Source organism: Cuculus canorus, chromosome 12, assembly GCF_017976375.1.
Source record: "Cuculus canorus isolate bCucCan1 chromosome 12, bCucCan1.pri, whole genome shotgun sequence".
Taxonomy (NCBI): Eukaryota; Metazoa; Chordata; class Aves; order Cuculiformes; family Cuculidae; genus Cuculus; species Cuculus canorus.
This window is the reverse complement of record NC_071412.1, coordinates 16799901-16822761: the sequence shown is the minus strand read 5'-3', so window position 1 is coordinate 16822761 and position 22861 is coordinate 16799901. Positions and strand designations below refer to the sequence as shown.

Here is a 22861-nt window from a genome sequence, read left to right as displayed (position 1 = left end):
TGTGAGGAAAATGTATCTGTACCTCTGTTATCTACAAAAGCCACGTAAAGAAAGGAAGAGTGAAAGGCATCTCAACTTTCTCCCTCGTAGTCCACAAATGCTCTTCTTAGATGTGGGTAAACCCATATTTTCTCACAGCTGAACAGCCTGAATTTCTGACCCTGGAGCACTCAGAATGACCCGTGATACTATTTTGTCTCTCTTTTGAGATTTGTATTTCCTTTTAACAGTTTTGGTTTTTTTTAAGACATAAATTAGGAGTAAATTCTTTGCTTTCTATTAAGCTGGAGCGGTGTCACAGCTACTTGATTATCCTTAGGGCATTTATCTCTGTTAACCACAGTGTGGATGTAGACACCAGCACTGGCTCGGGAGCAGCAGGCTTTCTTAGTTTGGATGTAGTGCTACAGGAATACTGCTAGATTGTTTGTAGAGGTAGTGAAGGGCAACACGCAGTGTCACTGCTTTCCTGTGGTGCAGAATCTGTTCCTAAACCCTGTGGATGGAGTCAGTTCTGTGCAGAGCCAGTGTTCAGCTAGCGAGCGTGGATGCTGTTAGCTCTCTGGTGGGGCATTTAGCTCCAGCTCAGCCATGCTGTTCGAAGCAAAATCATTACTATGCCTCTGTGTCGCGGTCCCCAGACCCTGAGGAAAGCCCATTTGTTCCAAGCATAGCACCTCCGGTACATGCAGAGCCAGCAGAGATGTGCGATCTCACCCCAGCCTGCAAAGCTTGATGTGCTGGGGAGCAAAGTGCAGAGACTGAGGCTTTGCTGGAGCTGGCAGGGCTGGTGCAGTGCTGCCTCCCCCTCAGCGCTCCCGCAACGTCCTCGCGGTGGGCTCTTGGAGCAGTCCAGCCTTCACGGCCCTACAGAGTCACTGATGCAGCATAGCTCTCAAGGATCTGAGAAACCCTGGTGGCCTGTTGGTTTGGAAAGCCACACCGAGCCGTGTGCCAACATAACACAACACGCCTAATTAAACATACAACTTTGACTCCAGTCAGAGCCCTCGTTTCACTGCCAGAGCCAGGCCCCCTCTTCTCCAAGGTGTCCTTGATTTCTTCCAGCTCAAGTGTGCAGATTAGAGGAATCCTGCTGCAGTACAGAGCCAATTGAGGAGCATTGTACAGAGTCATTCGGGGCTGACAAGAGTTCGGATTCATACCAATAGGATCCTGGTAGCTTATTTGTATAAGTGGGATTTCCAAGATGGAGCTCTTATGTAACTTGAGATGACTTTGTGGAGGAAAATTTTGGTCCTCCGACTTTCCCAAGCTGTCCTTTCAGAAAGCGTTCCAAGGTGTCCTTTGGGCAGAAGCACAGAGCCGACTTGGTAACACGGATTCTGAAGCCACAGCTTGTTTTGGACAATCAAGAAACAGGATATTTGCTCTATCAGAGAATTCCCTTGGAAAGAGGTGCTTTTAAGCTGGAATCCGTGCTTTGTCCTTTTCCTCCTTCTCACTCCCTTTTTCCAAATCATAGGCAGCGGAAAGCCGGAAAGCACGAGCAGTTCCTGGGGCGGGAGATGCAATGCTTTGGGACTCAGCCTGGGTTGTGTTACAACAGGACGAGAACACCCCAAATATTAATGATGAAAACCAGAGAAGTTCCAACTACCACACATGTTCCTCTGCGTATTGACCAGCTCTTCTAGAATGTTTCCTCCTCTCCGCTCCCTGGTGAGCTGTAGACTGGTCTATGGCACTGCAGCACCAGCCTAGACACTCTCCAGCGTGCTGCTGGAATTTATATTCCTTGCAACACAGGCACCCATTTATGGTAGGATCTGCTTCTCAGTGGAAGGTGTTCCTTCACACCCCTTCACAGCTATTCCTGTGTGCCACAGAGCAAGTGTTTCTTATTTTGCTCTTGCATGCAGATGCAAAGGTATTCCAAGGAGTGAGCGTGAGCTGGTAGCTCCTGAGACTGACAGTTGAAACTGTCTCACCTGCAGTTCAGACATTTGCTGTTGGGAGTTCATTATCTAGGCTTACTTTATGGTCAGCAGAGGGAAACGGGAATTCCTGAGTCACAGCACGTCTCCTTCTCAGGTAAAGAAGTGCCACAGACCAGATGTGTCACCCTCTGGGTGTGAGTTTCCATCAAGTGACTCTAATGACACAGTCCAGATCTCAAGGTCCAAAGTTGGTGAGCTGAATCCACTCTTGCATAAAGCAGACATTGTCCCTACCTGTGGGGGAAATTTGTGTCAGCTCTGTTGTGATCCATCCCTCTGGTCGGTGCTGGGCATTAGAGCACAGTCCCAAGTGGCCACTGAGCTCCTGGCCTGTCTGAGCTCTGTGCTGGGAACATCCCTGCACTGCAAGGACAGACACATCCCGGTGTTAATGCAGAGGCATTAATCCTCTCCTCCCCTTTGTGCTTCAGCACTGGGTCCTGCACCTACAGGTGAGTTAATGGTGGGTGGTGACCCAGCAATGAAGGAAGACCTGTGAGCCAAGACGTACGCAGACTCGGCGCAGAGCTGCCATTTCTCAGCCTCTAGCAAACGTGTGAATTATTAGTGTGCGAGAGAAGGCAGCAGGGCCTAACGGTAGAAGCAAACACTCATTTATGCCTGTTCCTCAGAGGTGCACCAAAGGATGAAGGCTTTCTGCCCTAGCCTGACTAGAATAGATCCCAATCATCATATAAGAAGCCTGTATCCATTCATCTTTCCCCTGAACCATCCATTCCCTCAGGCTCTTCACTTTCGGCTTTGAATAAATGAAAGGAAGAAAGACACTTCCTAAATCTGACAGGGTTTCTCCCTGTCCCTGGCTGGAGTTCCCTGGATTACAGGAGGGCTGGAGCTCTTTGAAAACCGTGCATAGGTGGGAGAAGAAAAGTCATTAGCACAATAAAACCCTGGTGATACAAAAGATCCATTCAGAGATCTGCCTGCAAACTGCTGCTCTGGCTTCATTAAAAGGGTAGCCTGTGGCTGTCATTCACACAGGCTGGATTCACTTTGGGTTATCTAACTGAGAATGATCATTTCTGCAGTGGGAAAAAAAAAGATGAAACCAGTAGGAATTATTCTTTATTAATTATGTGCTTGGCTTGTATACTGACCTATTGTGTTAGCATTGAAAGTCGGATTTCCTAGAACAGCCTTTCATCCTGGATTTGGGAAATTTTCTTCTTTTCAGTCCAGAGATATTGCTGGAGTGCCCTTTCTCATGCTAAGGGCCACAGTGGACTCTAGCTGCATCTTGAGTGCAGCAGAAATAGTGGGGTTTAAAAGCAGTTATCCAAATCATTCATCCTTCTGGTTTCCGGTATTCTTTGCGGCTCCCTCCCAGTCTGGATTGAGCCTGTTGCATCTCTCAATGCATCTCACCTCGTGGCATCCTGATTAGGTGAGGCAGTGGTAATGTCTGCTGTGGAAACAGGCATTCAAATTGCATGGCTACCTCTGACAACAGTGATGAGCCAATTTAGGCAGCTAAAGCGACAAACCATGATTCCTTTGTTTTAAAACAAAAGTTTTCTGCCTTTTTAGCTGCTTGAACTGACTCACTACAGGGTCAGAGAAGGCCCATCCCTGGTATAGGCAAAGAGGGCCGGTACACACTGCCCTGAGTGGCTGGAGGAAGCAGGACCACCCCTGTCAGAGCAGCAAAGCCTATGGCTTATCCCCTGCTTCAGATACTTCCCTGACAGTCCTCTCCCTCAGTAATCATCCAGAGGTGATTCCACATTGGCAAAGTCACCCGCTGCATGTCCATCTTCCTGCGCTGAGGCTCTCTGGAGCCCAGGCAGTGATGTGGTGGAGTTCAGTGTTCAGCGCCAGGTGCACTTCTCCCTGCTGTTCAGTCACCGCACTGACAATTTGTACTAATAGCATGGCAAACTGAAAATAACTTTGCTCTCTTATATCAGCTTGTGTCAGCGTGTCTGTGCCTTTTGACGCCCTGCCTGGTGCCCTGTAAGAAAGTTTTGTTTACAGGTTTATTTTACCGAGTTAATCCTGCCACATCCCTATGGAAATGATGGGTTTGGGTGGGTGTCACTGTGTCCTCGGCATGGCTCGCTCAGAGGTCAGTTTTACAACAGCCCTGAGAAGCACCCTGTAAGAGGTGCGGTGGCGGGTCAGAAGACAGTGACCACACAGGGCTGGGGTAGCACGACAGAGCGAGGTAGTAAAGTGGAGCTGTGGAAGGGCACTCTGCAGGTGACAGAGCCAAAACACTGTGGGCCAGAGTGGAGGGGCTGTGGCAGGGCTGTGGGGCAGTCCAGGCAGCAGGAGAGGCTGCTCTGCTGGAAGCTTCAAGCTGATGTAGCTGGGTTAGGACAGAGCTTATTTAAATATACCTGGATGGAAGGACCATCCTCCAGGTCAGGCTGGAAATGCGGGAATAGAGCTGGGACATGCAGCCTCATCTGATTCGCAGTAGTCATCTTTGTTCCTCACATTGCTCTGCTTTTTGTTCCCTTCCATTAAATTCAACTCGGACGTTGTGTCACCAGATTGCAGACTGGGCTGCAACACAGCCAGGTTGCTTGTGCCTTCAAACCATGGGGAAGCCTCCTGAGAAAGCCCAGCCACGGCAGCTGACAGCAGTGAGTCTCTCCGCTTCATTCACACACAGATGTCCAAATATTTCTCTCCTCCTGTCCCAGAAAAAGCAAGACCATGTGTGGGGAGCAGTGATTAACGTTTCTGCAGACTTGGCTCTTAGGCAGAACACATTGTCACAGAGGCACCCACAAAACAAACAACCAGTAAACCAAAATGGAGATTAATTCTTACCAAAATTACTTAAAGCTCCAACAAACAAACTAAACCACAAGTTCAGATGCCAGTCAGGAATATTACCACATGACTATTCCTAAGTTGCATAAACAATCCTCTAGGAAGATGACCACCCCAAATGTACACTCACTCACTCACTCACTCACTCACTTACTCACAAAAGAAAACCTCTCTCTCAGGGGTACCCAGAGATAGAATTGCTCACCCAGAGGGAGGAGGGCTCACTCAAGGATCTATCAAGAGAAATAACCACCCACTGAAAGGTGAGGGCACTCAGTCCTGGGAGGTTACCTTAGATAATGTCCCAATCCCAAAGTGAGAGTTTTCCAGTTGGAAAACTCCAACTTCTCCTTCCAGCCTGTTGCTCCAAGGAGAACCACTCAAAGGTGCTTTCCAGCAAAACCCCATTTTGTACACAGTCAAGTCTGATCTGTGGTCAGTTCTAATGGGCTGGGAGCCCACATCTTCTGGGGTGGTGGGCCTGGCAACAGTTCTCTACCTCCTTCCCACTCCCAATGGCGCAGGGAGCAGAAGGAATGTGGATTTCAGTCATTGTATCACTGAGCTTAGTGTTCTGTGCAATGAAAGAACATCTTCGCCAGCTCCTCCTTGAAACCTGAAAGAAGTAATCAGGTATCTTAGGTCAGCCCAGTGTTTCTCAGGTCCATGACAGGCTATGATCTTTGTCACATCCTTGGCAGGCCCAAATCTTTATCTAGTCCTTGTCGATAAAGTCCTTGTCAGGGGGCTCACTCCTGCCACACATTTCATCAGAGCTGGGGCATGGCCTCCATCCATCCCACAAATTGCTGTCGCAACACCACAGCACGTGGGAGAGGATGCCAGATGTGCTCAGGGTCTCTGTCTTCAGGGTGATGTTGGAGTGAGAGGATGTCTCTCATGGCAGGAGCACTAGGCTTCCTTGCTGAAAACCACTATACAGCTCTGCTGTGTTTCTCTTTTTCTTCCACACCTTCATGTAAGACTGGACTTGTCACAGCAGCAGAATACAGGAAAGTGGAATCAGATCCTCTTCTAGAAGCCTCTGCTGAGTTTGAGTCCATTCTTCTTTGCCTTTGATACTTGCAGAGACTGCATCTGACATCCCATACAAAGGCAGCTTCCACCGTGTGTCGGTGTGTAGCAGATATTCAGCAAGAGCAGAAATCAAAGAAGGGCATTGCAGTTGAAAAGATGGAATGATAGAGTTTAATTCTAAGGAGTGGCTGATGCTCCACAAATTTTATTTTATAAAATGAGTTCTGGAGCTTTGAGTGTGAATGAGAAGGCAATATCAAAGGGCAAGAGGTGTGAATGGTTATGATTTTGTATTTTGTCTTTTAATCTGGTTTTTTTTCAGCCAGTTCTGCTTGCATACTGTGACCAACTGGAGCTGAGCTAATGCAGCCTTTTCTGTTACTTTAGCAAGGTTCTTGACCCTGATACTGCATCTAATTATGGAGGGTTGGTTGTTTGGGGAGCTGCCATCTCATCTGATCCCTGTTGGCCCCTGCAGATCTTCCACATGACCTACGATCTGGCCAGTGCAGTGGTGCGGATTGTGAACCTGATTGGGATGATGCTGCTGTTGTGTCACTGGGATGGCTGCCTCCAGTTCCTCGTGCCGATGCTGCAGGACTTCCCTGATGACTGCTGGGTGTCCCTCAACCGCATGGTGGTAAGTGTCGCCCTGCTTGCTCCCTCAGGCCCTCAGCCCAGGCCCTCATCACCCTTTCAGCATCAGCCTCCCGGCACTAACACAGCATCCCCCAGCTTCCTAGATCCCCACACCTCCTTTTGGGGCCTTCCTTCACCATCCAGCAGGCACTTCCAAAGCAACGGTCCTCTGGCCATGGAGGCTCCTTGGAGGCAGTCACTGCACCGAGACAGTCCCCGGGCTGCAGAGCCCGGACCAGCCCCAGCAGAGCCTGCTGCCTGCAGCAGAAGGCAGGAGCCAAGCTCCCCCTCCTGGCAGCGAGGAGCGAAGAGCAAGAATGGAGATGGTTTTCTGATGGGATCCCAGCATCCTGAGCCAAAGGCAGGAGGCATAGGGGGTCCTGAAGCCATAGCTGGGTCTAATCTATAATCCTCATTACTAGTCCCAAGAAAAATGTTAAGCCTTCTGCGCCATATCCACTTGAAGGGTTGGTGTGATCACCCAACCTGTTCCCTGGGGAGCTGCACAATATTCCATTAGAGTGGGCTGTAACAGACCCTGCCAAGTCACACTTTGGTCTCCCGTCATGGGATCAGTAGCCAGACTTTCCAATAGCGTCCCAAGCTGTGCTGTGCACTCTGCTGTTTGCTGTGGGGGAGATTTATACCATACGATAAACGCATGGGGAGTTCATGGTACCTTTCAACCCTCTTGCTGAGAATTCAGGATCTTTTATTCAAAGGGACAATGTCCAGTTGATTAAGCAGCAAAAACTGACAGAGCTTAAAAAATTGCCTCTTATTGCAGCTCTTAACCTCCAGATTCCCTCAGCCAATTTCTTCTTATAAAATAAAAAAAACCAAACCACATAATTAGGCACTCGGGCAGAACAGAACAAATGTAAAAATGTATAAAAGATCTGCCAGCTTCCCATGCCTCCCACATGCCGAGCTGTGGGCACATGCTGCCCATGCCTGAGAAGAGTGAGCATCCATGAAAAAGTCATCTGTTTGGTGTTTATTTATTAATTTCTTCCCTCTGCAACAGTCATTCACTTCCTGCTGTTCATAGGTGCCAGACTGACAGTTCTGGAGACTGCAACCCTTTATTTATCTGCAGCAGAAGAACAACCCATGCAGCAGCTGTCTTATCTTCCCCCATGCTGCCGTTTTATTATTTGTATGGCAGGAGCAATGAGAGATTAGGGCCCCATTGTGCTTGTGCTCTTCAGGTTCAAAAGGACATCCAGCTCGTCCTCCTGGAGAGCGTAGACAGAAATCATCTCCATCCCATGAAGTGACATGGCCATGGTGCCCTTGCAGGACAGCTTCAGAGGAGCAGATTTGAACCATGTTTCTTTTATCCTGACACTTGGGTAGAGGCTGCTGTGTGATGGCAACAACTTCTCTTTGCTTCTCCCATCCAACCCTTGGAGAAGAGGTCAAAGCTAGGGTTACAGATTTACAAGCGTGAGTGTCACACTCAGGTGACAGGACAAAGGAAGAAAATGTTTAGCCTGGGCACTTTCCTAGCAGGAAGGCTGAGAAAAGGGGGGGAAGGATGCATCCCACAGGCTCAGCAAAGTCTCAGGGAGTATCAGGGTAGAAACTTTCTAGCAGAGCTTCACCAGGCAAGAACTCGTGCTGCAGTTCTTGTCTTCCCAACCTTGAGAGTCTGTGAAGCTGGGAATTAAGCTTGCTTTGTGTGATTTTTTTTTTCCACTACTCCTCTGCAGCTAAATCACCTCCACTTTTTTGACTTAATAAAAGTGAAAAAAAATTATTATCTCAGTGCCTGCCTCAGATATGGAGCCTTAGGAAAGTGAGATGAAGAACTGGAGAGGTGGTTAAATGCCCCACCTATAGTCCAAGTGGCTTCCACTCCAGAAGCTGTACAGGAATATGCCAGCCCCAAAATAGCTTGGGTTTAGAACATTTAAAAAAAAGAGAATAGTTCTGGAATCAGATAGTTTCTTCTCACAGTAAAGTTCTGTCCTCTAATCTTCTGAGAAGATTTCCAGGCATGTCACTGGGACCAGTGATGGACGTGGATATCACAATTAGTGCAACAGTTTATGTTAAGTCTATCGTGGAGTAATAGGAGAGACCACCTATTCAGGAAACAAGAAGAAACTGGTGGTCTGGGCTCTTCTCAGATTTTGGGACCAAGATCTTGATGGCAGTTCCCAGAATGGCTCTGTTTGAGAGCTATGACGGACAGAGTTAGGGAGTGGGGAGCTAGGATGTCATCTGTCTGTGACAGAGAGTCGGTAGGTTGGATTTGGGGACATTCTGTACTGACGTGGTCACGACATTGAGGAGATACATATACCTGGTGCACAATCGCCCTGATTGCACACAGGAACTAAAAAGCTGGGATGGAACCACTGTAGGAAAAAACGAATCTTCTGAGGCTGCTACCACCAAGAAGAGCTGAAAGTGAGGTACCATATGCTTTGGAGGCTTTCTCCTTGCGTATGCTGGTGCTGCTCTTCTGCCACACTGGAGTTTCCCACCTAGCCACTTGGCAGTCCATGAAACCACCTCTGATTCCAACGCAGCAGGGGAAGAAGATCCATCGCCTCCCATCTGCTTCATAAAGGTTTGATCCTCTTCCAGGGGATCTGTGAATGGTCTGATGTTGCCAAAAGCATATCAGGGGCTCAATAAATCCCTGGGTCCGGTTCATCTTGGTGTTTTCTACATAGACCATGTTTCATCATTAGCAATTGCAGAAGGTGTGAGTCTCTGCACGACTCCTTCCTGGCTCTCACACGGCAGGGAAGGATGTGTTCAGTATTAATTGCTCAGCCCCAGTCTCAGGGGTTTCAGCATCAGCTTCCCTACAGGGCACTTTATTAAAATGAGAAATGCTGGTGAGTCCATCACAGAGCGGTGTGTGTGCAGGCAGCAGCATCTCCCCACGACCCTTGCCTGGCAGCTCCTCGTCAGAGAAACCTGAGCTCTGCTGAGACCTGAAAGCTGCTGGGAACACGTGGCTCACTCCCCTGAGAATTGTGCTGAACTGCTAAACCCTGCAGGGAAGGCAAATATCCCCATGTCAAACACAGCGACCTTGCATAGGAAATACTAATCGTCTTCCCTTCTACCAGAAGAAGGAGAGTAGCTTTCCTTTTGGCTTAAACTCCACACCAAACACATTGTTGTAGTGTTGATGACAGAAAAGAGGAAGAGAAATGGATGCAGCATGGTTGTGGAAGACAGCAATCCTGCATAAATCTCCTGTGTGATTTCTAACTCTCTCCAAGACTCTGGTCCAGCAGATCCCTCGTACTCACTCAGACGTATGAAGCTGTTTAGTATATGATTGTGTTCTATAAAATCTGTCAGGGAGCAGCAAGGGTAAGGCTGCTGCATGATGGGAAATGAGCCAGGAGCCAAGGGTGACCCCTGCGCAGGCAGTGCCCTCAGCAGCTAGGACAGTCCGAAACAGTGCGGGCAGCGCAGAAGTGATAACAGGGTCCATCAGCCATTCCAGTGATGGCAGGGTGACAAGTCATGCCCAGGGTCTGCCCAGGGAGTCCGGTTAGTCAGAGGCAAGGCTGGAAACAAGAGTAGTGCATATGCTCAGGGCCCAGGGGTGGGCACAGGTACAGCTGGCTCAGGCAAGATGTGGACATCCAGGCCTGGGCTGAAATGGAGTTCCAGGACCAATGGATCCATGGGTAGAGGTCCCAGGCAAGGCTGGCTGGGCAATTAGAAGTGGTGCACCCAGAGTCCTGAGAAAATCTCTTCTGTTGGGTGAAGCCCATTGCAAAGCTGTCCTGTAAGTAAGCCAGAACAGGCAGGTTCTCTCCATTGCAGAGTCTGACCTACCATCTCCATTTCTTGTCCCACTATTCCCTTCCTTTTTACTGGATCTGAAGATTTGTTTTCCCAGCGTAGTGGTTACAGCACAGTCCAGGGGAGGGCAGTGATGTTCAGAGGCTTTTTTTCGCAGCTCAGCCTAAGTGGAGTGCTACAGCAAACCCCGAGTAACAACTCTGCCTCCAGATATGATCACTGTTGAGACAGATGTGGGAGATCACGAGGCTGAAACGTGCCCTTTCACTACAGACAGCTCCTTAATACTGTGAAATGTCAGTGGTGTAAGTGAGTCTTAACATTGTGCCTGTGGACTATGCTCCTGCCCCAAGAATTCACCAGCACTTCTCTTTGTCTTTACTGCTCCCTCTGTCTGGTCTTCTCCTGTGAGGGCTCAGCCAGGTATGCTCACAGCTACGTCAGACCCAGACCATCCTGTAAGACACCAGTCTGCTTCTTTATGTGCTTCCATAAAGCACTGCAGAACCAAACGCTGCCTGTGAAGAGTTCCAGGAATGCATGTGCAAGTATTCAAGGGTGGATCTGGGCAGAGGCTCTACAGTTCAGGCAGTAATCCCACAGAAACCCTTATAGTCCTGCCAATGTGGATGTTACAAACAAACCAGTCTGAGAAACAGCTTCAGTCATTTTAACTCCCTTTTGCAAACGCTCTTAATACCTGGCATGTTGTCTGAGGTAACATTCCTCTTGACTATGTTCAAGCACATATCTGTAGCTCCATTTTAGCTTGGGATTTGGTTAACGAGGAGTCATTTTCTTTCTGTAGTTGAAGGCCTCATTTCCCTACCCTAATGGGCCATTTCAGCCACTCAGTGCATTTGAAGTAGCACAACCCTGCCACTGTGGGGACTGGCACATTATTGAGTGTGAGGGAATGGCTCTTATGGAAACAAGCTTTATCAGTATAAGGCACCGTGATGCCAGTAAACTTGTGTCCATTGTACATTTGGAACCACTACTGCTAGTCTGGCTTAAAGAACAGCATCTTGACCTGCTTGCTTATTCTGTGGAAGACAAAAAGGTGTAGAGCAGACCTAAAAACTAGTGATATACTGAGACCTATAAGCAAAGAGTCATCACACAGACTGCTGTGAGGATGGCACAGATGCTGAAATAGCTCAGAGGCTGGGTCCTGAAGGAAATTGCTCTGACAGGTTTCCCTTTCATGGAAGTGCCTCTCTTTCAGCAGTCCTTGATCTCTTCTCCCAGCAGACAACATTGTTCAGGACTGTTTTTTTAAACACTTCGTGTTCTCCTTTAGCTCTCGCCCCTCAGTTTGTTGTTACTCAGCGCTCTCAGTCTGGCACGAAGCAGGTTGTCCTCTTGGGGAGCTGAGCTGCTGATGGGAGCTGGGGTTGTGACTTGCGAGTGTGGAGTTCCCAGGGAGCCAGAAATGTTTCTGCAGGCTACAGGGGCTCAGCAGTCTTGGATGTTGTAGTTTTGGATGACTAATTCCTACAAAACACTGGCAAGCTTTCTCATAAACGGCACTCCTGAGCAACAAGCTGCTGGAAGAATGGCTTTTAAAACTTCAACCTGCCTGATACCCAGATGTTCCTCTTAGGCTTTGATCATTTGTGGCCATTAGAGACCCTGGCAACCAGTTTCCTGGTATATCAAATTCCAGCTCAGCTCTTCTTAGTCTGTCTCCCCAAATTCCCTTTGGAATTTCAGCTCGGCATTCCTTTTCTCCCTGCTCTCAGTTCTTTCTGGCAGCATGCAGCCCTGTTAAACTACACACGGAAGCAGTGTTTCTGAAGGTTCCACTGAGAAATGCCTGCATGGGAAAGGAATTCATTTAACACAGAAGGGACGGGAGAGGACACATGCCTCTGCCCCAGCAAAGCTTTAGCTTTTAGCCCACAGTAAAGGCCCGCCTTTACTGGCGATTTTAAGCAAAGGTTGGTCAAGTGGGACTGCTCCTGCCTGTTGTCTCAGGATAATGACTTCCCTGCTGAAACATGGACCATGGATGGGCTAAAGCTGTAGAGTGTACAGCGTTTGCCATGCTGTAAGTGCAGGGGCCGTGGTTTTGTGGCTGCTAGTACTCCAGGGCTGAGGGAAGGGGATTGTAGCTCCTGGAACTGTTAACAGTGAAGATGGAGGGCTGCCTATATAAGGTGTGTGACATGCTCAATGCCTTCACAGATCAGAAGCGGGTCTGCAAAATTACTCAAAACCTGGGTGGTGGAAAAATGGGACCCGCGCTTCTTTGACCAGGACTTTGGGAGCCACAGCACAGACATGAGAGGCAAAGGAGCGAGCAGATTCACTCATTGGATGCTTTCACCTCAGGCAGCCTCTGTGGTGGGATCCTTCCTGCTGCCTTGTTCAGACAGCAGAGCGCAAATGCTCTTCGCCTTCACCTGTAGCTAGTTTGCCTTTAGGCTGCGGCTCCACAAACACTGGCAAGGCAACTGCGTAGCCAGGAAGGGAGACACCAATGGCCACATTGTCCCTTGTCTCTCTCTCTTGGCTCAAGGGCAGTTTTTTCCAGTGCAGGAGGTGAAGAGGTTCCTACTTTGTTAGGGAGGTGAGCCCAGACAGGCAGGCGCCGGCAGGGAGCAGTCTCTCCTGGGGCTGTGAATGCGCTTCTTCTTCTGTGTCCGCTTTGCTGTAACTTCTGTCGCTTTGCCCTTCTTGTTGCAGTGTGAACCAGGCCTGTCTTGCATAACGTAACTGAATATGGCCAGGGTAATGCTATCGCCTGTCTTTGTCCATGTGTTTATCTCGTCCCAGCTCTTTGCCACCACTCACAAACAGCAACAGTGCACTTTGCTTCTGTTTACTATGTTTAAGCTTCCTGAAAACTTTCCATCAACATTAGTGACACTTGGAGGGCAGTTTGCAGAGAGGTCATCAGCCATCTGTCTGACCGGGACTGGAAACCTCTGAGGAGGTGTCCAGTAAACTCCAGAGCTCCCAGCATCGCTTATCCCTGGTGCTGAGGCTGCTGCATCTCTCCGAATGGAGTTCACAAAAGCACTACTTGTCTGTTTGTTGAGCCACAAACCAGGCCTCTGTACAATGACCTTCTAAGTTGCCATGGTAGGTGTATCCGCACAGCTATATCCATAATGTTAACACCTTCCTAGGGAACAGAAAGATGACTGATGAACGTACAGTTTATGTGCTGTGATGAATGTCACTCTAGCAGAGGTATTTTTTCACATGCCTTGTAATAGCAATGTGTGATGACAGTGCATTTACTTTACAAGGCTTTGTGGCAAGGACTTGGTAGCATATAATACCCACAGGATAGTAAATGTACCTTAAGCTGTTCCATGAACTCAAGCTAATCAGAATAATCATGCTGTTTATGCTGTTTTTTTCCTCCCTGTCCCATGATGTAATTGCTGAGGTGCTCCTTGCGTTAGTGGCACTGGGAGAGCACAGGGTGTCCCAAAGAAGCGGTTGCCCTCAGCCAGCTTCTCATCGTGGTTTATTGCACCTCTCAAATGAGGCCATTTGTAGATTTCTCAGCTCCATGAAAAAAACTCCATTTTGCACTGAGAAGAACTTGCTGTCTGGACATTATCACATGAATTTTCTGGCCTTCCCAGAAAATCTCTTCAGGTAATGACCACAGGTCCTGACCATTTCCTAAATTGCTAGGGAGTGATTTTCCTCGCCCAAAGCTCTTGCTGCTGGCAGCCTTGTTCAGGCTCTCTTTTACCAGTTCGTTGTTAAATTCTTTTTCCCAGTGGAACAATCATTTGCTTCAGTTCCTTCTCCCACATGTGGGTCATTTTGAAACTATCCCAATGCACCCTCTCAGTTTATCCCAGGCTATCAGTGTGTCAGACCGCCTGGCTTCCTTTCTGGAAAGTATTGCTGAAAGTAGTTCATGGAATCTGTAAAAACCCTGGCCAAAGTCAGTTAATGTCGAATAACTAAAGCCATCAAACAGTTAAATTCCTTGTTGTATAGAGGTGCTTTAAAAATGGACTTTTGAGTCTCGTGTTAGGTATCCTTTTCTGAAATGTGTTCACCTCGGAGAATGTCTTGTCCCTCTGCTAAAGCTGTGTCTGTCTATCTGTCTCTTTAGAATGACTCCTGGGGGAAGCAGTATTCCTATGCGCTGTTCAAGGCCATGAGCCACATGCTCTGCATTGGGTACGGGCAGCAGGCGCCTGTTGGCATGTCAGACGTGTGGCTCACCATGCTGAGCATGATTGTGGGTGCCACCTGCTATGCCATGTTCATCGGCCATGCCACAGCCCTAATCCAGTCTCTGGACTCCTCACGGCGTCAGTACCAGGAGAAGGTAAGGACGGAGCTTTGCACACCCTTATGTGACCCAGGGGCGGGTTACGCACTCTCTGGAGGTAGCCAGGGCTGTCAGTGAGCCATGTGAGAGGCCAAAGGTGTGGTTTCTCTGTCACCACAGCACTTTATTGGTAATTTGTACCCATCCATTCACTCAAACAGACCCTCAGGAGGGAACTGATGAAAGATCAGGTAGGGCAAGCGGATGATTCTTATTGTCTCTGAGTGCCTTTTTAGATCGACATTATCAATGTCACTGGTATCGAAAACTGTAAGTCACTTTTTCCTTTCCGAGATCTTGTTTCAAATCCCAAGTGAATGTTCCAGAATGCACAGCTTTTGTTTAGCAAGTACTTTCTTTAAAAGTATCCAGATTATTCACTTCAGTGCTCATGAGTGAAGCTGCGTTAACAAACCCCAAAGCGCGGATCAAAGCTCGGGAGCACCGTGCAGGTTCCCCAGGTAGCTATCGAATTAACTGCACAGGTGTTGAATTGCATAATGCAGGGCACGGAAAGAAGTGTCACAACAGCTCAGGTTACCTCGCAGCAGCGGCAGTAACTGGTGGTGGAGGGTTTGGGGCAGTGCTGTGAATTCGTAAGGTGGTAAGGGGCAAATAGGGTCAGTCACTGTGGTTCACCGATGAAGGGTAACTCACGGAACTGCATCGATTCCTTCCTTCTTTCCATGCCTTCCTTATATTGCTGTCTGCACAATGACATTTTGTTCTCCACATCAAAGGGGCTGTGGTTATAATGATACTTTTCCCTCTAGGACATAGAGAGGCAAAGCTGCTGCCTTCAACTTCACCTTAAGCTGGTAGACCTGCAGCTCCACAAAGCAGGAGAGCTCATTGGAAAGCAACCGTGTCCAACTAAGAGCAAGGCCCTGGGTGGCTCAGAGCTGAGGAAGGGGCTTCCCCAAAAAGACAGTAGGTTACCTTCAGGCACCAACAGAAGCAACTGCCCTTGGTTACCAGGGCTGAGCATGCCATAGGAAAGAAGGTGTGATGGTCAGGGACTGATGGATACGTTTGGTCTAAAGATTAAGAGAAAGAATGAGGCACTAGCCCTAACCCTGCCACTGCAGTTAGATTAGGTGAAAGGGCAGCTGTTATTCAGTGGACACGCTATGGCTAGCGCATCCAGGCTAGGTGAATCCTAAGATCAGGGAGGAGATGGGAGAAAGGATTTGTTAGATAGCCTAAGAACATGTTTGAGAGACAATTACAGTTGGATTACAATGCCGGGCCACAGATAGACCTTATAGCAGGGCAGGGAGTGGAAGCAAAGAAGAGAGAGGCTGAATCATGCTCTGAGGACAGGGAGGGTCTCAAAGTGCAGCTATAGCTGAAAGAGAGAGAAAGCCCAAGTGAAGAAGAATGGAGGGCTGGGGCGCGATTAGAGTGCTGGCCTTTGGATAGAGTTTTACTGCGGTGTTACAGGTGATTCCAGTTGAGGGTGAGGCATGCCAAAGAGAAGGACACTGCAGCACCAGGAGTGCAAGCTGATCGAATCTGTGTATGCAGAGTATTTATTCAAATGTGTTTGAAGTAGCACAGAAGTCAAGGACTGATTTGCAAATCCAACCACCTGGTCAGCTTAACCGCAGCCAAGTTTACACCTGCAGGACTGGGCACTACGCTTTTTTTCTCAAGCCGGGTCTGAAGACAAGGGCAGAGCCTGACCCTAGGAGTTGGATTGCAGTCAGCACTCAGGGAAACCAGTCACCAGTGAGGCAGCAGGGACTGCTGGTGTGGCAGCAGAACAAGTGCGAAATGTTACAACCTTTTTAGAATGTGGAGATGTGAATGAGAGGGTTAATAGATGCAGGAGAAAAGCTTTGTGACAAAAGCAGTGGGTAGAGGATTTAACACAGGGTGTATTTCATGTGTAGTGGTTATAGCAGGTTCATTTCCCAAGATACTTGCCTAGGATTAAAGCCTCAAGGACTGAGTATGTTCATTTTCTTCTTGCAAATGGGACAAATGATGGTCTAAAAACAAATATGTATTTACTTTCTGCATTCCTTAGCACTTGAATAGCTGTGATTAAAATGAGGCTGCTTCGTGCTTTGCAGCCCTGCAACTCAATTTAGTTCAGTCCTCATGGGACAATGTGTCTGTTGAAGCATATTATAAGCAAAGAATCTCAACAAGTTTGGAGGTCGATTGGTAGGAGCAGACAGCAGTTGAGAGACCTCTGCTGAGTGCACCTTTGGGCTGCACACAGGGCTCTGCCTTTTACTGCAGCAGAGACTCGGGCTCCAGAGACTTCCGCAGTTGTTCCGGGTGCAAATAAAGAATGGGAAGACAGTGGAGAGGAGAGGATCAGCAGAAATAACACAGTAGCAGGACAGAAGGCTATAGCTGGTAACTGTTCTGATGGGCTTTGCTTTGTGTAACCTTCAGGACGAGCTTCAGGAGTGAGGTTGTGGTGAAGTTTCAGACTGTCTAGCTTTCTGCCACACCAACTTGTTCTTCCCTTGTAAAAATAGGGAATTTGAGAAGAGGAATAAAAGCCAAGTTGTGCTGTCTGTTGGCTTCAGTATGAGGCCTGTCTCACTCTGGGTTGGATCCATTGAACATTTGGACACTCAACCCCTGTTCTGTCTAAATCTCTTCCTGTAGCATCTGACTTCAGGCTCTGCTGGTTTCTGCAAGGCAGGGAAGCTGTGTAGGATTGATGGGCTGGTAGAAAGCATGGAGGATTTGGAGAGGGAAGTTGCACCCTCCAAGACAGTGCCAGGGTTTCTGAGTGCAAGAGGAGAGTCCCATGTGACACACACCAGCTCAGGCGCTGCAAGTGGCACAGCCATCATCTAAGTCTGGCTCTGTGCCTCTCTTAAAAAGCTCTGAATCAGAATAGCTCTTTAGATCTGGCACTCTAAAGTGTCTGTTTTATTTCCAGTCCCAGAGGCACAGTTAGAAGGGGCCTGTCTGTCCCATCTTGCGTTGCCGAGTGTGCTATGCCCTGAACTACTTGCCTGTGGTCTCACAGTCAGTGGCAGGATCAGGAGCTGAGTATCTCTTAAGCTCATTCTGGTGCCTTGCTTCAAAACATCTTTGCACCCAGACTGAGGGCTGTTTCCTACATGCTAAAGGATGTTACTGCCAGTCCATCCTGAAGGATTCTGTTAGAAAAATTTCCCGAAGTCCTGTTATGCTGTTCCATTTTATAGCTGAATTGACCTCGCAGCTTTGACCAAAGATGGGAAGCCTCACATCCCTGTTCTTAGCCAGGGGTCCCTGCCGCTATACTCAGCTGCCCTGTTTCACTCTTGTACACCACCTTTCATACTTCTCAGACCTTCACTGAGCCGATTTCTTTCTTCTGGGTTAGTTTTCTGCCATCTTAGTGGGTTGAATCAGCTTACTGTAGAGTCCAGTGAGTACCAGAGCTGGGGCAGGGTGATGGTGGAGACTTCTCTAAGCAAGAGCAGAGATACAAGGCCCTTGTCAGCTGTTCTTGCACCGGCTTAAACCTTAACATGTAAGTTCATAATTGGCTGCTAAATTACCCCACAACCTGCAGGAATTCTGGCTCGCAAGAGAGGAAGAGTGTTTCCTGCCCAGGAGATGAATAAACAAGACTGATAGACAAGTTATTATATTGTTGTGCTTTTTTGCAGGTTCTCCTATTAATTTCTTTCTCTAATCCAGCTCAGCTGGATTAATATTTATGTCAAGTCACCACACACACACACACTCATCCTCCCCAGCAGATTCAGTAACCTTGAGGCTTTGGGGAGCGGTGATTATGCTGCTTACTGCAGCCATGCTGCTTGGAACAACACAGAGAGAGGCTCTGGGCTTCACTCTCCCATCCCAGCAGGATGCAAGCAGTGATGGGAATCCTGCAGAGAGCCTGGGCTCTCCTGTCTTATCTTCTCAGGTACATGCGGAAGAATGACTGATGAGAAGTAGGAATTGCTGCTGTCAGCGTAGCAGAGCCCAGCAGTGCCGTAATCTCTCCTTGCAGAGCCTCATCTCTCCTCGAGATCTGTCTGCTACACTGGCATTTTCTCAAGCTCTCTGCTCTCCACGTTCATCCCCCTGCTCCTCCTCCCCCCGAAAAGTCTTTCCAATGCCTCTTGTTCTTAGAATATCTCGTGAAACTGGGTAGATACTGGCATATTCACTCATCATTATTCTGAAGAAGCACCAGCTGCAGCCCAGTTGCAAGGGGGCAAGCAGGTAAAGAGAAAATCACTTTATAAATGCTACAGAAGCACCTCTTAGTTCCTGAACAGCTCTGCCTAAACATCACCCCAGTCTTTCATGCCACGGTCTTATCCCATGCTCTGGCTATCCAAGCAAAAAAAGCACTTTACTGTCCAGCTATCAACATTGCAGCCCTTCTGCCATCAGCCTGACTGCAACAAAGAGCTATCGGGGAAAATCTAGCAACTGTGAAGGCTGAAGCTTAACAACTGGAACATTCAGTTTCTGTTGAAGGACAAAGCAGATGTTAGACCAATATTCATTAGAGGGGATGTGAGACTCTGCCATTGTGTCTGCTGACTACAATGAGAGCTGCAAATCCATCTCTGGGCTTATTCTTGACCCTTTCTTAGAGACCAGCAGTAGAGTCTTCTTAGGCAGCAGGTGTAAGGAGTGATTTTTTTCAGTGGTGTGTAATTAAGCTGTGGAACTCGTGGCTCCAGAGTGCTGTGGAGATCCAAAGTGTTATTAGCCCCGAAATGTTTAGATAAATTCACATAAGGAAAATCTTTCAAGCGCTATCGAATGCCCAGATGCAGGTACAACCCCTGGCAGTGTGTATGTATTCCCAATCTGCTTTTGTTGGAGAGCTAGGAGGGTAAGGCCAGGAGCTGGATTGCTGTGTGCCTCTGCTCTTCCTCAAGGCCCCTAGATCTGTCAGAGACACAGCACCAGGTGAGAGGAACCCTCAGCCCAACACTGCTTGGCTGCTCCAGTGGGTTTAGGCTAATTTACGATACAGTTTGGTTGTTCTAAACTGCCTTCAACTGAATGTGTGCAGGGAATTGGGTGCAGAGATCCTAGCTGGGGTCCTGGATGCAGTGTAATCACATTAGCCTGGCAACATGCCCTTGCTGATTAACTCCCGTCCACCCCTCCTTTAAGCAGAGCTAATTAACTGAAGCGCAGCACTGTACTAAAGCTGTGTTCATTCTGGTGGCTCCAGGACTAGCTTAGGCATCGCCGCCGTGGGGACGATGCAGCACAGATACATTAAGATAACCAATGTCAGCTGCTCTGTTAGCTTGGAGCGTGGCAAAGGCTGCCATTATTCCCACGCTGGCTCTGCCACAGAGATGTCAGATGGCAGATTTCATGTTCATTACCACTCCGGACAGGATTTGAAGTGCCGTTCCCAAGATGATTGGTTACCACTGTCTGTAGGTTCTCAGGTGGCATTCCCAGATTCCTAGAGTACAAAGGCCTTATGTGGAAGTCCCCTCGAGAGCTAGCATCTCAGTTCTGGATGTCCGGAAAGCTGCAGAGCTCCCTTACTCTTCTGGTAATGTGTGAAGGAGAGAGTAGGGAACGTGCAGCACTCCAGAAATTAAAGGAGTCTGGAAAATTTAATCAAATGCAAAATTTTGTCAAATTTCCTAACTGGAAAAAGATTGGAGTGTCTTGCTTTATCCTGTTATGACTGCATTAGTTGTATCGGTCGTACCTTGGTTTGTTAAAAGATGGCCTGAGAACTATCATGTCCCATTTACTGTCAATCTGAGCATGTGGGGTTGATAACAAGGCTTATAAAAGACGTGCTTTATCGATTGTGTCTAGAAGCAAAGGCCTCTGATGTGCACTGGGCTTCGTGTCTTGGCATGGCCTCAAGGTAGTTTCCTGTGTAATCAGGGCTGGGTTTTCTTTGGCTGGATGGCAGTCCAGAGCCAGCCAGACAAAGGAGCTAGGTGAGACGCAGTTCAAGTTAACAGGAGGCGTCCAGCTCTAAGAAAGATGGGGATAACTTTAGCGGGGCCCGTAGCAATAGGACAGGAGGGAATAGTTCTAAACTGAAAGGAGAAGAGTTTATACTAGATCTTAGGAAGAAATATTTTCCTGTGAGGGTGGTGAGGCGCTGGCACAGATTGCCCAGAGAAGTCATAGATGCCCCATCCCTGGAAACATTCAAGGTCAGGTTGGATGGGGCAACCTGATCTGAGCACCCTGATGCAGCGGAAGGTGTCCCTGCTCACTGCAGAGGGGTTGGACTGGGTGACCTTCATGGTTCCTTCCAATCCAAACCCTTGTATGATTCCCTCCTGACATATTAAAGAATGGTTGAAATAGCAAAAAGGTTCCCCTACCCCCACATGTGATGGTAGGTCCAAGGACGTGGCCAGAAAACTACACCTCAATATACACTGGTTCTCTTTTGATCCTTTCCATCTCATGTCATCCTGTGACCCTGTGGTTCAAAGTCCCTAAGTGCTTTCAGGCAGGGAGCAGTCACAATTCAGTGAGAACAGCTGGCTCAGAGATGTGCCTCCAGTGCTGCAAGGCAGCTCTCCTTTTACAGAGACCACAATACACCTAATTCCAGAAGAATGTTTGTAAAAAAGAGGTGATGGAGCAGTATGAATAATGATTTGTTCAGTTCAGCTCAACCATCAGAAAACGGTATCAGTTGTTTCAAGGTTATTTAATCCTTTCCATGAGAGAATCTTGGGTTGGTTATACAATGGAAATATTTTCTGAATGAAAACCTGATGGTTTCTTTTATAAACATCTTGCAGTGCAAACTGCCTTCCCTTTGTGGCCTTAACTAAACTGGGGTTGAGTAGTTTTTGTTCTTGCAGAAGAATATTTCATTGGTGAATACCGTTTGGAACTGTTTACCCATGCGTTACTGAGAGAAGCCCTGTTTGGAAGCTGTAAAACCTCTCCTAGACATCCCCGTGGTGGGGATCAGTCAGACAGCTCAGTGCCCAGATGGGTGAGGGTGTCTGTGCCTGTTTGGAGTGTACGACTGCCATGAGGTGCAGGGGAACATGCAGTGTCCTCTCCATGCTCACACAATCGAGGAAAGGAAGGAGTCAGGGACGTTGTCATGTGTTTGTAGCACATCTTTACCAAAGGAAAAATGAAGCTGCTATGTGTATTGCCTTCTGTCAGTGGGTTTACATTGGGGATTCATCTTGGTTTGCTGTACCAGAGTTACTGTGATAATAGCTAGGATCTTAACATCTTATTTCTGCGAGTGAAAGGCAAACAGATAGTGCTGTTCTTTGAGCAATGCTGATGACAGCCTGGTCTGAGCAGGACGTTTGTGCATGCACGAGCACTGCCTGTGTTGCCACAAGAAGGAAAGTGCTGGTGCCTCAGCAGTTCTTCCTATCTCAATGTGGGATTTCAAACTTCATTATCAGTTTTGAAATTCATTTTGGCACTTGAACTCTAAATAAATAAATAAATACATCATAATGCGAAGAGCTAAGCCTCCCTGCTGAGCCGTCTCTCCTGGCAAAAGGCTGCTTCCAGCAATACTGATTTCAAATTGCACAGACTCACTGTTCCCTTTTTCCCATCTCTGGCATTTGTCTGATGGCAGATTTTACCTCGTCTCGCTCGTTCTGCTCTTCTGATGAAAATAATGTTGATCTTTTTTCCCCCATCACGCCTCCGTGATCTAGTGATATGGTCTAGTGATATGTGGATCTAGTGATATGATCTGACATGTCCAAAATGTCCTGTGATATGAGTTTCACAGTGTTAATGAATGATAAAAGATTCATTGACCAGGTCTGAAAGTTCCTCGTGCTGGGGTTCTGGCTTATGCTAAGATGTGACCTCTCAAACTAGCACAGCATTCTTCTCAGGTGCCTTTCCCAGTCATGGAAAACAAGCTGTTTCTGTAGCCGTGATGTCCACATCCATACATAATACATTCATCATGGCACCCCTTTGCCGTGATGCAAAGGATTAGACCTTAAGGCTGAACACCTGTGAGACCAGACAATTGAGGCATTGCCCACAGTATTTAATGCAGAGAAATTGTCCCAAAGGTCTTGGATCTGCTCTCCTAGGACCTCTGAAGTAAGCAGACATTTCCATTGCCTGCAGCAAAGTCTGGCCATGTCCTCTGGGTATGACTGTCAGCTCAGCACTGTATGCGAAGGCACCATCCCCCATGGGGGACTTCCCTGGCTGGCGCTGCGGCTGCTGCAGCTATACAGCCGATGGGAGGAAGAACACTTTCATCAGGCTCATAATTGACCCTACTCAGTCTGTTGACATCTCGCAGCCCAGAAATGGGTTTGTCTGCAGCATAATTCTTGCCTGAATAGGTACTGATTAACAGCAAGGAGAGGCAGCTACAGCAGCTGATCAT

At 48.0% G+C, this 22861-nt stretch overlaps 1 protein-coding gene across 4 annotated transcripts in view; it reads left to right on the top strand.

Annotated features, from left to right (window-relative positions):
- The window catches only part of HCN4 (hyperpolarization activated cyclic nucleotide gated potassium channel 4), a 143040-nt gene that overhangs the window by 93237 nt on the left and 26942 nt on the right, over positions 1-22861 (top strand). For 3 of the 4 annotated variants that reach the window (XR_008451958.1, XM_054078238.1, XM_054078236.1), the window contains 2 exons: positions 6280-6441; positions 14314-14532. Coding sequence is in view for 3 of the 4 variants with exons in the window: in XM_054078238.1 (XP_053934213.1) it covers positions 6280-6441; positions 14314-14532 (381 nt within the window). In the remaining variant the exon portion in view is untranslated. The remainder of the gene's footprint in view (positions 1-6279; positions 6442-14313; positions 14533-22861) is intronic. The other variant, XM_054078237.1, reaches the window with a different exon arrangement.